Here is a 15,798-nt window from a genome sequence, read left to right on the forward strand (position 1 = left end):
GGAAAAGCCTTTAAAGGGACAATTTACCCTCACATTAAAAGTCTTTTGAAAACCCACCCTGTTGTTACAAACTCGATTTACTTTAATTTATTCCGTGGGAAACACAATAGGATTTTTGCCAGACTTTTAAGGGCCGACAATCTGAGTTGCCCTTCTCTTTTATTTCGTCTTTTTTGGCATACAATGAAAGTGAATGAGCACAGACCATTTGCCTAACCTTTGGTGGCCTATGGTATTTATTTATCCTTTATTTTACCAGGAAGATCCCACTGAGATAAAGGTCAGGGTGACTGCACCAAAGTTTCACATAAACACACAACGCAAACACATTAAATTAATAAAGTACATGTGTTTGTAACAACACACAATGAGAGGATTTTAGATTTATTTTATATTGTAACTCAGACTAATGGTATGATTTATATCAATAATACAAAGCAAATTTGAGTGTTATGTTAAATAAGTAATTTCTAATTTTACCTGGTAATATATATTTCTAAACGTAACTTTAAAATAATAAAAATACAATAACATTCTGGACTAAATGTATAAAAAACAAAAAGAGTCCAAAATATGTTTTTATAAAACGAACAGTCCCAACGAGATACATAGTACATACATATTCATTTGTTGTCACAAAAAGTGCCTCTATACCTTTAAAAAACATTTTTAAACATGTGAAACGATGATATGTCACATGGGATAGTCTATACTGAAAACTATAAAGTCCCATCATGACGTCACCGAGTAGGTTAAAGTGGGGGCTGGAGTGTCAAAACTAACAAACAGGCTGTTTCTCGGTGGGGGAAGGGAAGCTGGTGAACGGCGAAAACACTTAGCAAACATTTTAATAGTGCAAGACAATAAACCAAACTCGTTTAACCCAGCGACATTGATATAGTAACCGCCGGGAGTCGGGAGGTGAGTGTAAATGCGAATGTTAATCAGTTGAATTAGTGAAACAGCTGCGGCGTTTTGTGAGCTGTTTAGCCAACTTGACAAGAGCAAACCTGTTGTTGTATAAAATGGTCGCGTGGCGAAAGCTACTTCATAATTGCCTAACTTATTTATTCGTAAGGGAGCACATTTAGTCGTTAGTTTAGAAAAGCTTTGTCACTGACAAGCTAATAGCGAGATCATTAGTTATAAAAGTCAACATTAGTGCAATAAGTAGTACATCCATTTGCTAATGTGTACTATACTGCCTTTTAGTTCGCTAGGTCTGTGCAAAAAAAAAAAAAAAAAAAAAAAAAAAAAAATCGCATACAAGAATGTTTTCTACTTGAAATCCACATGCCAGATGTAAAAACTTCTGTTTGTATCATTAGGGACGTAGCTGGTTATGCATTTTTAACATTTCCCATATACCGGTAGTGTGAGTTATTGGTGCTAATCAATAATGATCCCAAAACCGTCCGCGATATCAATCAACATGCACATTTCTTTAACTCTACGCGTAAAATAAAGATAATATCGATGTCTGATTTGTGTCGAATCGTTCTGCAGAGTCGATTCCAATCAATGAACAGTTCACAAAACGGTCTGGACGTTTCATTTACCTTTAAATGAACTGTTCATATGAACCGATTCGCATGTACGAGTCGGACTTAACATGACTGGACTATCGTGATCACGCACATAGGTGCGGCTTACAGTACGCAGCCAATAGCGTTTCAGTGGGCGTGTACATTACTCAATGTGTTTTACGATGTCCAGCTTTCATTTAAACAGCTAGCGACTGTAAGCTAACAGCTTACTTAGTAGATATACAGTCAGAGGTGCTCATTAAACCATTTACCAGGTAAGGAAGTCAAACGTATCGACATATGAGCGAGATATTACGTTGAAATCTGCTTCTTGTGGTGTTGTCATTTATAGTATTATGATGATTTAAACAAAGGACAATGTAAATAGTGCAATAGTTACCGTTGAAACCTGATTAATCCCGTTGCTCAGATCCATTGTTACAAGTTCTTTTTGTAGTCAGTCTAACTGATAGTGAAACATTATCATTGTGATTTAAGAAGACTATAGGCTTTGTCTTAAACAGTGAGTATTTACATGCACTCAATTCTGACTGCAAACCTATTACAATGTAGTCACATTTGTTTGAAAAATCCAGTTGTGGACAATGTTTAGACCTGGCTTTATTGCTGTCCATTTGTTATTGGATCACCTGAGATAGATGCCCATTCCAGTTGTAAATGAGATGAGTTTCTGACCTTAGGAAATGAATGTGCTCAACTTCCCTGTTCCCTATGGAAAGTACAAGTAAATAATTTAAAGTGTGCGACAAGTTACACCCCAAAGTTTAATGGTCAGTGTTAGTAGTTTATGATCTTGAACTTGAGTAGTAATAATTATGATGGTCTTGGTTAGTGTTCTTGACATCTGTGATCCTGTTGCATGAACCTGGAGAGAAACTGAGAGTGTCTTTATCTGACTTTTTGATCTAGTGCCAGGGCATGTCGTTTAATAACCTTCTCACAGGGCTACACATGTGAGCACAGTGGCTTACTGTACACTAGCCAGACAGTTTAGGTTTGTCTGCACCTTGTTTTTGATGAGTATGATGATGTGAGTCATTTAATTGTTTTGAAGCAACTTCAATTGCTTGGTGGCTTCAGTTTTTAATGTTTAAACAGAATTAAGCTCTTTTTAATGCCTCGTGTCATCACTAGGTCTGACTTAAACCTGTTTTAAAGTTGATTTAAACCTGCTGTTTGGCTTAAACATTGACTGAACACTTGATATGTTGAAGCATCACTGTGGTGAAGTGTTTGTGTGATGCTAAAGTCAACATGGAAGCAGTAGTGACTGTATTTTCTTTTATATATATATATATATATATATATATATATATATATATATATGTTTCTAGTGTTATTTTGCATCTGGAGTTGTTCTTGTGTTAAAGGTGCAATGTGTAAAAATTGAGTATCTAACAGAAATGCAATATGACATCCATAACTATGTGTCCGTTGGTGTATAAAGACCTTACAATGAACCATTATGTTTTTACTACCTTAGAATGAGACTTTCTCACAGAACAGCGACAATGTTTAACACTCTTTGCTTACTCTGGCTATTCTCTGCTGTCTCAGACGACGATGTTTGTCCCGTTTTAGCCACCGTCGCTTCTTCGAAAAGGAGGGGTGAGCAGTGGGCTGTAGGGCTGTATTCAACCAAAGAAATCCTTAGTCGACCAAAGTCGAGTCCTGCGCAATGATTAGTTGACAAAAAAAAAAAAAAAAAAAAAAAAAAAAAAAATTTAATTAAATGTTTTTTAAACAATTGTCATTGAGCATTTATAAAACAACAACGAAAAAACATCACAAATAAATAAAACTATAATAATAATACAATTCTTTGAAAATTAAGTGATTTTTTTAAGTGATTTTTTTAACTGCAAAACGTGAAGAGCTCTGTTCTAAGTCTATAGTAACAGTCACAATCGCGCACCTGACCACACCACACGCTGCAAAAAATATAACTGCTATCTGCCACATAATGAAAAATCCCAACAAAAGCTCTCGTTTATACAGGCTTTATATTCTTCTTTACTTTCAAAGCTATGGGTTAACTTTAGTCCTGACGATCAAGGCGTTTTAAACAACACAGAAAAAACCCAAATAACTTAAAAACAATCCTAATAATAGGCTGTATAGGTTTATTTTCGTTTTGTTGCATTATTTAGGCTATTTTCAAATGCGTCAAGTGTCCAATAAAAACGAAAACATTAAGAAAACACAATCTATTGAGTCAGCATGATATAGCCGTTAAAAGGCGGCTCATATCTTTTGCGCGCTCAAGTTCGATTTCAAATGTAGGCGCGCGACTTGCGCGCTCATAATGGAGCAACGCGATCGCCTCCCTCCACAGTCTTGTCGTCTTTGTTTTAAAAAGCAGCCCGACAAAAGATTTAGATTTCCTGGACATTTTGTCGACTAAAGCCAAAACAAGCAGCGGTCTAACTGAATGAATACAGCATCCCTTACCGAGCGCGAGCAGCAGCGCAGCCAGCCACAGGTGCGGTTCCCGAGTGTATTATGTGTGTGCACTAAACTGTGGCGCAATTACAAAAATAGCCTAAATTAAAGCATTTTAAAGTTGGGGACAAAACATAGGTTAATTATATTTAGAATACAGTAATAAATAACTGCTTATAAATGAATAAATATCAAGGAGTAAATCATTGAAAAATTCTTTCTATTGGTTAAAAAAAAATTTAAAAAAAATGCAACTGGTCGACCAATAAGAATGTCAGTCGACCAAGACGGCATCGACCGATTAGTCGACTAAACGACTAAAGTTGACAGCCCTAGTGGGCTGAGCTCTTAGTGCAACTCGCAACCGAACCGCTAGATGTCGCTAAAAAAATACACACTGGACCTTTAAACCAAAAGCATCCATCTAGTGTGATCCGATCTCAAGTGGGCAGGCAGACAGATCAGTGTTTATACCTGGTTTGTTAATTTTATTTAATAATACTTGTGTTAAAATGCATATTTAATAAAACATCTATCTGTCTGGATCCAACTGTCTGTCTCTCTATATGTCTGTCTATATCGATCTTCTCTTGGTCTGTCTGTCTGTCTGTCTCGGTCTGTCTCTCTTGGTCTATCGATCTGTCTCTCTAGGTCTATATGTTTATCTTTATCTATTTATCTATTAATGTCCCCTTTGTCCCAACACAGTGAGGATATTTCCTGTACAACATGAGTGTGAGACAGCTGTAGAGGTAGTCTTAGAAACAGACCCTTACAGGCAGGTGCAGAGACACAGTTAGAACATGTCAGAGGACAATCAGATAAGTGTATTTTATTCACTCAAACATCTACACAGTGTAATTCAGCCATACACTCAGTATTCAAAGCACAGATCGTAGGCTCTGAGCTCTTTTAAGGTGAAACAGACCATTCATTTCTCATGCATGCAATATTCTGTTGTTTAGAGTAAGTTATGAATTATGGATTTTGACGTCAAAGTAACTGTTACTCCAATGTGACCAATTTATTGGTGAAAAAACATGGCACCACATACAATTGTGGCTTTTTAATCGTAATTTAGTGTTTTGTTCTCTCAACAGGAAAGGGATATGGCTCAGGAGACCAATCAGACCCAAGTGCTTTGTTCTAATGGTTGTGGGTTTTATGGGAACCCACGTAATAACGGCATGTGCTCAGTCTGCTACAAAGACTCCTTACAGCGGCAGAACAACAGTGGCAGATCCAGTGATCCAGGTGAGTCAGAAGTCTCAAAAAAATAGACTCTTTTCCAACTATTCTGTCTTGCCGAGTACAGTTTTTGGGAAGAAAACTGGAAGTGTCGCCTTTAACCATAGGAGAGTCGCGAATGCGATGGCGTATTGTGTTTAATGTAGAAATGTGTTATTCTAAAAATGTACATACATTTTAGACTATATACAGTGAAATTTATACATTTATAAATACATTTTATATATATATATATACACATTCTGAACATAAAAAAGAAGCAGGATCAAACTATATACATATCCTATATTGGATATTAACATCCAATAGTTTAAATCGCGGCAGCAGCTTCAGGTTGGTAGTCCAAGACATTGTTGTCTATCTGTACTTCCGGGTTTCTTCCCACTGGAGCCTCGCTTTCGATTTCAAAATGGCAACTGCGTGAAATCAGTGTATAGCTGATTCCAAGTGATCAAGGGCTTAGGATGTTCCAATTCAGCATATTGCAGTTTCTGCCAGTAGTGAACACTTTAGCAACATAAGCAATGACGCACATCAGAGTGAATGAGACTGAGGGAAGTTAGAGAGTGAAGGGTTATCAAAACAGTATATGCCAATCGATGACTAGAAGATAACTACACAAGCTACATAAACTCATCAACTAACCATTCAGAAATGTCCTGTTGCATACTTGTCACTTCTTCTTGAGTCTCACCATCATTGTCTGACTCCAGTTTTAACATAAAAGGCTAAAAGTGTTTGAAATTTGCCCTCTGTGCCGGGAGCATCAGCTCATTTGCATTTAAAGGGGCACACGAAAACGATAACTTTTGGCTCACCCCTCACATAGTGACAATTTTAACATGCCATATAGAAATATATGTGGGGTATTTTGAGCTAAAACTTTACACATATCAGACTTATTTTACATCTTGTGAAAAGGGCATTATACCACCCCTTTTAAAATAAGTGCTGAATAGATTTTTTTGGGGGGGTTAACATTATACAGCTTTAAAAAAAAAAGAAAAAAAAAAAAAGAAACAGTGTGTCTATTGCTAACTCTGAGATTTGTGTGTGGGTAACACTGCCCATGATGAAATATATCATTGGGCCAAAAATCCTGCCTATCTACATCAAAAAGTTTTTGATGAGCTGTAATTTCATTATTCTCTTCCTCATTTAACCTTTATTCATGAATGCAATGCCACTGGAAACTTGTAAGTTGTTCCGTCATGCCTGGTTGGGACACAGTGTCATACTGAAACATGTCTCAAAAAACAAACCCTCCCCTCACATAAGAGGTTAAAATAGAAGTGTTGACATTTTGGGTTTCCTGCTCTTTCATTACTTGCAGTGTCTTCCAGCTTAAGCAGTAAAGGAGAATCTATGACTGTACAATCGACGTCACAGCATGAACAAAACAGGTACAACATCTTCCTCTTTACCACCCCTCCACAATTTCTCATAGCAGTTGCGTAAGTTGTTGCAACTGCATAGGATCTAGTTAATTTGTACAACTTTTAAATCAGAAGGGCAAATAAAATCTTGTTTTCAGCCCCATGTATCATTCTGATCTACCATTTTATATGGGTTCCTATGCAGTTTGTAAAAGAATGGAATTTGATTTGATTAATTTCCAGGTGGATAAGTATGGGAAAATATTTGTTTCCAGACTATCAACCCTATTCAGTTTTCTAAAATATAAAATGAAGAATTTCTTAAAATAAATGTATCATGCAACCAGAGTTGTTTTCATGGCAAAGGTTTAGTGATCCTTTTGTGATTGTTAAACACGATTGAATAAATTCAAGGCACACTTTTATTATGCAAAGCTCTTTGTCTTGTACCATAAGCAAGTCTCTTTTAAACTCACTAAATGAATGTGCGTGTGTCACTCAAACCAGCAACAGATAAAGGAACGAACAATCATCTAAATCAGACTGTACTTTGCTGTTTGGTGATCAACATCAAACCATGATTACAGTATCAAACCGATGTGAGGTGAATATATGCAGTTTATAACGTGTTTTATGTTTTGGTTACACTTTACTTTAAGGTATCATTTAAGTACTGAGTAATAATAATTAACTACATGTATTTGCTATTGGGTTAGGGTTTGGAATGGGGGTTGGTTTAGGGATAATTACATGTAATTATGCATAATATATAGCTATTACTACAGTAACTGTATGTTACATGTAACAATGACACTGTAAAATAAAATGTTACCCAGGTTTCTTCTCATTATGTAAGCGCATGTTATCACTTCGAGAAAATCAATGAAAAAAATCCCTGGAGAAAAATAAGAATATTTACAGATGACTAAATTAATGCTGTATGAACCAACACATATGGTATGAAAAACCTACAGGTTTAAAAATTTGAGTGTGGAAAAGTATGGAATTTTGAAATGGAAAATGTGTAGGAAGCTTGGAACCCTATATATATATATATATATATATATATATATATATATTAGGGCTGTGAAACGATTAATCGCATTCAAAATAAAACTTTGTGTTTATGTAATATGGGTGTGTAGTGTGTGTGTAATTATTTTGTATATATAAATAATACACACACATGCATGTATATATTTAAGAAATATTTGCATGTATATACTTTATATATATTTATACATAATTAATAGTATATATAAATATAAATATTTGATGTATTGAGAACACATTTTTCTTAAATATATACATGCGTGTGTGTGTATTTATATATACAATATAATTCTACATACAAAATATATAATGTAAACATATATTATGTAAACACAAACTTTTATTTTGAATGCAATTAATCACGATTAATCGTTTCACAGCCTTATATATATATATATATATATATATATATATATATATATATGTGTGTGTGTATATGTCTTTTCTTAAACTCTGGTATTACATATTGCCAGGGGTGTAAAGTAACGAATTACAAATACTCACGTTACTGTAATTAAGTAGTTTTTTTCAGAAATTGTACTTTTTTGAGTAAGTTTAAAATTGTGTAATTTTACTTTTACTTGAGTACATTTTAAGTGATGTATCGGTACTTTTTCTCCGCTATTTTCCTTCTGTTTGTGGTCGTTACTCGTTACTTGTTTTAATTTTATTTTTATCCATCAACGTGATTGGATCGAGTAATCGGTCTCGTGACTGTCATGTCATCAATTCAAATTAAGCATAGAAAACTTTAACCGCCTATTCCTGTTGTTACTCGTGACTGCTGTGGAAGCGCATTTATCACGCATCAATTCAATCCAGATATCAGCGACTAGCGTCTTCCTCTAATATGCTAAGGTAAATTTCACATTTCTCCTTAATATGATATAAAGGCTGGCCTGTCTACATGGCCTAACATTTGGTCTGAGGTTGGGGGAATTGCGAGACGAGTTCATAATGCGGTGAATTCCCGCTCCCATTTACTTCACAATCACATTATAGAGAGACGCGCGTCAACCTCTATGCACTGCCGCTTCTCGCGCTCGCCATGCCGACAGATTCAGAATCAGTGCACATGCCGTTAACTTGAACTGCATTACTTAATAAGAAATTAGCACAGCTCGTTAATAAACAGCGTTTTTTGATTGATCCATTATATGACCCGTCTTCATTTGGCAAGTGCACTTGAGCAAAAACATTTTTCATGTTGAACTTTTTTTTGTGTGTGCTGCTGTTTAGCTTCGCTGAGACTTCAGAGACAAAGTGTGTTTGTTTCTTTTGTAAAAGTTTCCTGGATATAACTTCCCTAGCCTATTTAATGCACAATTTTCCTTACATTATCAGCATTACAATGTGTGTAAATGTAGCCGTGTTAAATGTAAGGGATGATGCCATCCTTCTAGAACAATGCATTTACGTTTAAATTGTAACATATTTAATAGCATGGAATAAAAGTGTGTAATTAGTGTTCGCTCACTATCTTAGCCTTTTTCAGTGCATTAGTTGAGGTAATATGGTAATATTAGTGATTCTCATTTATCAAAACACTAACATTGGTACCGTTTTGGAGAGAAATGGGTATTTTTTTATTTTATTTAACCCATCTCTTGGTGTGTGATGCTGAACCATCATGAGTTTCTAAAGGTTTTTGAATTCTTTGCACAGTTATGAATATTGATATTTTATGTGCAACAATAGCATGCTCAGGCCCAGTGGCTTTTCGCTTAATTTTAACCACTTAACTGTCACCGTCCCACAGGTGGGACGTTTGCCACTATATTTTTAAAACAATAATATCTTAGTAAATACCTTAAATAATATTGACAAACTATATATCATTTGAAAGCTTACAATCTCTAGTTTCCATATTTGGTGACTGATTTTCAAAATATATTACAGAGGAGCCATAATTTATCAATATAAAACAAGAATATTTTCATACTCATAAGGCGTGTTCAGACCTTTATTTTATAATAGCAGTAAACATAAAAAATCATGAAAAAATGGTAGATACCTCAGTTTGTTTTCATGCCAAAAGTTCAAAAGATAGAATCCATTCAATTATTTTGGAAAAAAAAGGTCTGAAAAGTTTGAAATATCAAGAAAAAAAATAATAAATTCACCATTTGTTATGTGGCAGCTAGCTATGACTTACATGCGTGTTCTTTGTATGTGTTTCTTAGAGGTTCAATTCATATCAAAATCTGCCAAACTTCCCATGCTACTTCTGAATAGGATCTCTACTTCAGAAATTGTATGAAAATTGTGAAAATAATGGTTCATATCACTCAAAACACGAATGGAACTGCAGACGCCCTTATATGGGCAGTAATGGAGTCTGATTGTGCCCTAGTGAAAAAGTTTGGTACTGCGCTCAAACAAAATCTTACTGAAAGCTCATTTTTTGAGATATCAACCTAAAATTTGAAACACAACTTGTTCAGATTTTTGGCTTTGATCTTTCTGCCATTTTAGAGTAGCCCAGGTTTTGAAAATATATATTTTATGTAAAATATTAATAATTAATATTTTTACATTGTACATTTCCATAAACTCAAACTTCTATAACTTTTTTTCTGTTTCACATTCTTAATTTATTTCACTTCTACAAAAATCTGCCAGATGTCTTCTTTAAAACAAGACCAATCATATGTCTATATTCCAAAGCATTCTTGAATTACAACCATTTAAGTTCGAAATGTGCATTTTCATGTCTATTCAAAAAAGGGGGGGTGACAGTTAACAGGTTAAATGCTTTCCCCCCCAAATAATATGATTTAAATGGTGATGAGTGTACTGATTTGATGCATTTTAAAAAGATGGATGATAGATATCCTTCAATCTTTCTTACAAAGAACAAAATATAATGTGAATTCCAGTATGTGCATTTTTTTAATTTATAAATTGTAGTGCAGTGTTTATTATAAGGGTTAGAATCCGCACCTCTGTACTCACTACTCACTACTCTTGAGTACTTTTAAATAAGCTACTTTTTTACTCTTACTCAAGTAGTTTTTTGGACAAGTACTTTTTACTCTACTCACACTACATTTTTTGGAATGTAATGGTACTTTTACTTGAGTATGTTTTTTCAGTACTCTTTCCACCACTGCATATTGCATAACGTGAAGCTGTTTTTGCCCTGATGCCAGACTTGCTTATTTATAAGTGGTCTTATTTTTTTCCAATTAATTTCCAATTAAATCTACAAAATATGCCAATCAAATGAGTACCATTTATTTGTAATGTGTTAAATGAACAGGATTACCCATAAATAGGCATTACAGCATGGTTATTAAAATACTTTCTCATTTAAATTCCAGCTGCGATTATAAAATGATCCATTCTGTGGTATAAGGTTTTGGTCTTAGCACCCACTCCTACATGTTTTACAGTGTTATGATGTCTTTTCACTTATGTAACATAATATTTTCTCCTCATCATCCTCTCCAGTCAGTGTTTCTCAACAACAGCAGCAGTTACACATAAAGACGGCTCTTCAGTAGCAGCTCAATCAGGCCTGAAAATGCCAGGTGCCTTCCCTTTTTCACTTTGACCTGTTTATTATGTCATCCACCGCTCCAAAACCAGACACTGAACAGATTACCATGACACAAAAAGAGACAAAAGCACTCCCAAATTCCATAGAAACATCTGATTGTTTGCTCTGAGATTGCTACCAGGGTAGAAAGTGTTCAAAGTTCACTTTTTACATTTGATTACGTTGTTGTCTTTTTTTTTTTTCAGGGGTAAACAGGCATACATTTCTTTGTCGACTGATCTTAGGACTCTTGTTTGTTACTTAATTAGGTAGAGTTGTTTATTAGAGAGATTAATGATGAAAGTCACTAAATAACGGAGCAAACTGGTTTAGCAAACTTAACTTTTACCAGCAAACTAATGCTAGTTGAGTAGTTTCTTTTACATATGGGCTCTCCACATTTGAGATTGTTCATCCAGGGTCGTTCATTAGGCCTAATCCCTCTGCTGCACTGTTTGCAACATTGACACTGTTATTGATCTGAATTGAATCAGCATTGAACTGACTTGAGCTAATTAATGGCACCATTGTGAAGAAAAGATAAGGAAAGTACACCCTTTTGAATTATTTGGTTTTAGCAATCAGGACATAATGAAAAAGAATCTGGTCATTTCTGATGTCTTTCCTCCTTGGTATTGTGTTAGCACGCACCAGCAAACTGCCAAAACGTCTGCTTTTATAGAGTTGGTCACGCTGATGATCAATTAATCAGGCATTTGATTAGCATCGCCTGACTGTTACTAATGTTGCGTTCTATTATAGCCAACGAACCGACTCGGACCTCGGATTTGACGTCACGTCCACACTTCAAGCGTTCTATTATGTTTTGCGTGTCCGAGTCGGAGAAAGCTGTTGTCATGGTAGCACTGGCCAAAAAAATATTATGACTACACCTTGTCAAAACGCAGCCATTTGAACTTGAAAATGTTCACTTTATTTAATGTTTTTCATGTTAATCTTCTGTTGGCAACGCGAACAACGTTAGTAATTGCACTCACAACAACCGATTCCCATATCCACAGGGGACGCAGTAATACGAGTGATTATAATCGTCATTTAAAATACCAAAACGGTTCAAAAACAATGAAAACAGTTCATTCTTACAAGTCACAGGGCGCAGCCATCTTGAATTCCGAAACGGAATTCTTGCTCGGTGGTCTCACGGTTGTCCGACGTCCGAGAGGAGAAATCCGAGGAAAGGGGGCGTGTTGCTAGGCAACGTCTGTCGTCCGATTCGGATCTCCGAGACGGATGAATAATAGAACGCACCATTAAACTCTTTATTCCTATGGAAGCAGTAAGGGTGTACTTAGTTTTTTCACACATGACTTTTATTTGTTAAATAATAAACTATGACAGTGTAATATTCCATGTGGTGTTGTTCATCTGCAGCTATATTTACCTAATTTTAAGACCTGCCAAGGACCAGATGTTTTTTGTTATGATGTCCTGATATGTAAAACCATAGAATTCAAAAGGGTGTGCTTTCTTTTTCACACGACTGAAGCGCATGAACTTTGCAACATTTATTGAACTGAATTGAAACAATATTACTAAATTGAACTGAATGACATTGTTCCCTTCTGTAGAGCTGATTTACTGCTGAAATTGACTTGACTGGCTTTTCTTACTTGCATTTATAGAATATGAATCAGAACATAGCAGTCATCAAGTTTAGTACATCATGAATAAATATTATGTAAAACCTAAAAACAACATTTAAACCAGGGCTTTATACATCTGTGTATACTAGTGTTAAAAGTTTTTGAGTTTATGGACCCTTCATGTAGACTCTTTAGGGAAAATGACTGTGTGTTCGTTTGTATAGAAGTATCATGCAGTAAACTGGCGAAAAACGTTCTGGAATCCACCACGGAAAAGCTGCTTACAGCGGGTAGCTCTTCGCTGGAAGATGGCACATCGAGAGGAAAGAGAAAGTTAGATGAAACTTCTGATCCCACAGAAGCAGTGTCTGGTGAGTACAGAGTTCATATTTATCGGTTTGATTCATGCTTTCCATTACTTCCTAGTTATGAGAACACGCGCTCCTTCGGCACGTTCTGATCAGTAATATCTGAGGCAAAGTTTCAGACACTAATTGGGTGTCAATCAAGAAATATTGATGTTCAGAATCTCATTGAGATATTCTTCTTGTTGGCAGCATTTCTAAATCTTTGCCCCCTGTATTAAACTCTTTACAGCCTCAGAATTAGATGTCTCAGAGCAGAGCCCAGATGTGCCAGAGCAATCCAAACCCAAGAAGAATCGCTGCTTCACCTGCCGCAAGAAAGTGGGGCTCACTGGTATGCAAAATTATATACTATACAGTATTGATTTATATGGTAAGGCTTTACAATAAGGTTTATTAGAGAACATTAGCTAACTAACATGAACTAACCATGAGCAATATATTTGTTACATTGTTAAAGGAGTAGTTCACTTTTTAAAAAACATTTGCTGATGATTTACTCACCCCCATGTCATCCAAGATGTCCATGTCTTTCTTTCTTCAGTCGAAAAGAAATTAAGGTTTTTGATAAAAACATTCCAGGATTTTCTCCATATAATGGACTTCAATGGGAACCAAACCGTTCAAGGTCCAAATGAGAGTTACAGTGCAGCTTCAAAGGGCTTTAAATAACACTAGACAATGAATAAGGGTCTTATCTAGCGAAACGATCGGTCATTTAAAAAATAAATACATTTTAAGTTTTATAAGCACAAATGCTCGTCTGTGATGCACGTTCGTGACTCTCCTGTTCAAAATTGTTCATTAAAATGAATGAATCTTTTTTCGAGTCATGACTCGAATGGTCCTCCTAGATAAGACCCTTATTCATCGTCTGGTGTCGTTTAAAGCCCTTTGAAGCTGCACTGATACTCTCATTTGGACCTTGAACCGTTTGGTTCCCAATAAAGTCCATTATATGGAGAAAATAAAAAAAAACTCAATTTCTTTTCGACTGAATAAAGAAAGACATGGACATCTTGGATGACATGGGGGTGAGTAAATTATCAGCAAAAGTGTTTTTAAAAGTGAACTACTCCTTTAATGTTTGTTAATAAAGACCCAGTTGTTCATGTTAGTTCACAGTGCATTAACTAATGTTAACAACCTTTGATTTTAATAACGTATTAGTAAATGTTGAAATTAATAGATGATTTATACATGCTGTAGAAGTATTGTTCATTTAGGTCATGTTAACTAAGGAACCTTATTGTAAAGTGTTACCATTTATATTGATACCATGGTCTGTCTGAATACTCGATTCTGATTGGCTGGAAGGTGTGCACAGACGCAGGTAATTCAACACTCAATATTGTGCTACAAATATCAAGAACAACTTAACTTGTCAATGCTGGCAAATGACCATGTTATAAGAGGAATAATCCATAGCTAGCTGTGCATTAAACGATTTGAATGCACTTCGCTTGGCGTCGAGTGGTTCTTTGCCTTCACAATGTACATTAAAATTGTTCAGTTCACAGCTAGCTGTGGATTATCCCTTACGTATACACACAGGCTTTGTTACAAAACCTTTTTAGCTGCGTAAATGTTTTGCTGAGATTTGTTGCATTTAAAGTATATGAGTTAATTGATCTAACTTTTGTTTCTATCTGACAGGCTTTGACTGCCGGTGTGGACAGTTGTTTTGCAGCATGCACCGATACTCAGATGTTCACAACTGTAGCTTTGATTACAAGGCTGATGCAGCAGAGAAAATAAGGAAAGAAAACCCGCTTGTCGTTGGGGAGAAAATCAAGAAGATTTGATTTTGAGCTAAAGATTGCAGAGATGTTTTTTTTTTTTACCCTCTTTTCCCCACAAACACCATTTACAAGATCTTGAATTGTGCATGCTACAATGAAACATTTACGCAAATTTGTTTTGTCCCTTTGTTTCATTTTACACCTCAAATTTATTTACTTACAAAATGCGTTGGTGTGTAAACCGCAAAATATTTATATGATTGAAGTAATTTAATTTGCATTACTAAATGCGTTTAAGTTCTCATGTTAGGATGACTTTTTGGGTGGCTGTGTATTTCTGGTGATGAACAAAGCTTGCATGTTAAAACCATTGCCAGAATGTGTCTTTAATTTTAATTTAATTTTTTCTCAATAAGGATCGTAAGCAAGAAAATGAGACCGTTTACTTAATATAAAAGAATACATGTTTTTAATATACAAGTTATGTGTGTGACTGCGATCTCTGGTTTAACAGATTTTTTGCACTTCATTACAGACTGTGATATACATTTTTTCCTATAGTTCATTTATTCGAGTGAGTGAAAGTTGCGAGTGATATTATTTATGTTTGTGAATTCACTGTGTTCATGTTGAATAAAGTTTTACACGTCACACTGTAGTAAGGGCTCTAGTGAATCAATTTAGCTTAGTATACATACCCTGTTTTGTTATAATTTCTAAATTACATGCATCTGTGTATAGAGTATAAAAAGTTAGCGTAAGACTTGCTTAAACCGAAGAAAAATCTTGCCTTTGGTTTTACGTTGCAGTGGTTCGTACATTGTGTAATATGACCGTCTGGTTTGACAGTACATTGAATATAATCATTACTACATCTGTG

The 15,798-nt window shown here is 35.2% G+C and overlaps 1 protein-coding gene across 3 annotated transcripts; it reads left to right on the forward strand.

Moving 5' to 3' along the window:
- Positions 1-767: 767 nt before the first annotated feature.
- zfand6 (zinc finger, AN1-type domain 6) lies at positions 768-15,576 on the forward strand. 3 transcript variants are annotated; one of them, XM_039671399.2, is made up of 7 exons: positions 768-921; positions 5,090-5,243; positions 6,571-6,640; positions 11,120-11,199; positions 13,036-13,182; positions 13,409-13,510; positions 14,833-15,576. In XM_039671399.2, exons 2-7 carry the CDS (start codon positions 5,099-5,101, stop codon positions 14,979-14,981), a joined length of 693 nt encoding a protein of 230 aa, XP_039527333.2. In that variant the 5' UTR covers positions 768-921; positions 5,090-5,098; the 3' UTR covers positions 14,982-15,576. The 3 variants fall into 3 exon arrangements, with proteins under 3 accessions (XP_039527333.2, XP_039527447.2, XP_039527394.2); XM_039671513.2 differs by having other exon boundaries at positions 783-921; positions 13,039-13,182; XM_039671460.2 differs by lacking the exon at positions 768-921 and adding an exon at positions 1,678-1,801.
- The last annotated feature ends 222 nt before the right edge of the window (positions 15,577-15,798 follow it).

Source organism: Pimephales promelas, chromosome 1 (genome assembly GCF_988280905.1).
Source record: "Pimephales promelas chromosome 1, fPimPro1.hap1.1, whole genome shotgun sequence".
In the NCBI taxonomy this organism is placed as follows: domain Eukaryota; kingdom Metazoa; phylum Chordata; class Actinopteri; order Cypriniformes; family Leuciscidae; genus Pimephales; species Pimephales promelas.

Excerpts from the sequence above, each read along its gene's own strand:
- zfand6 (XM_039671399.2), top strand. The coding sequence starts at position 5,099 with ATGGCTCAGGAGACCAATCAGACCCAAGTGCTTTGTTCTAATGGTTGT. Across the intron at positions 13,183-13,408 it reads TCCCACAGAAGCAGTGTCTG|CCTCAGAATTAGATGTCTCA; the intron begins GTGAGTACAGAG and ends AACTCTTTACAG. Across the intron at positions 13,511-14,832 it reads CAAGAAAGTGGGGCTCACTG|GCTTTGACTGCCGGTGTGGA; the intron begins GTATGCAAAATT and ends TCTATCTGACAG.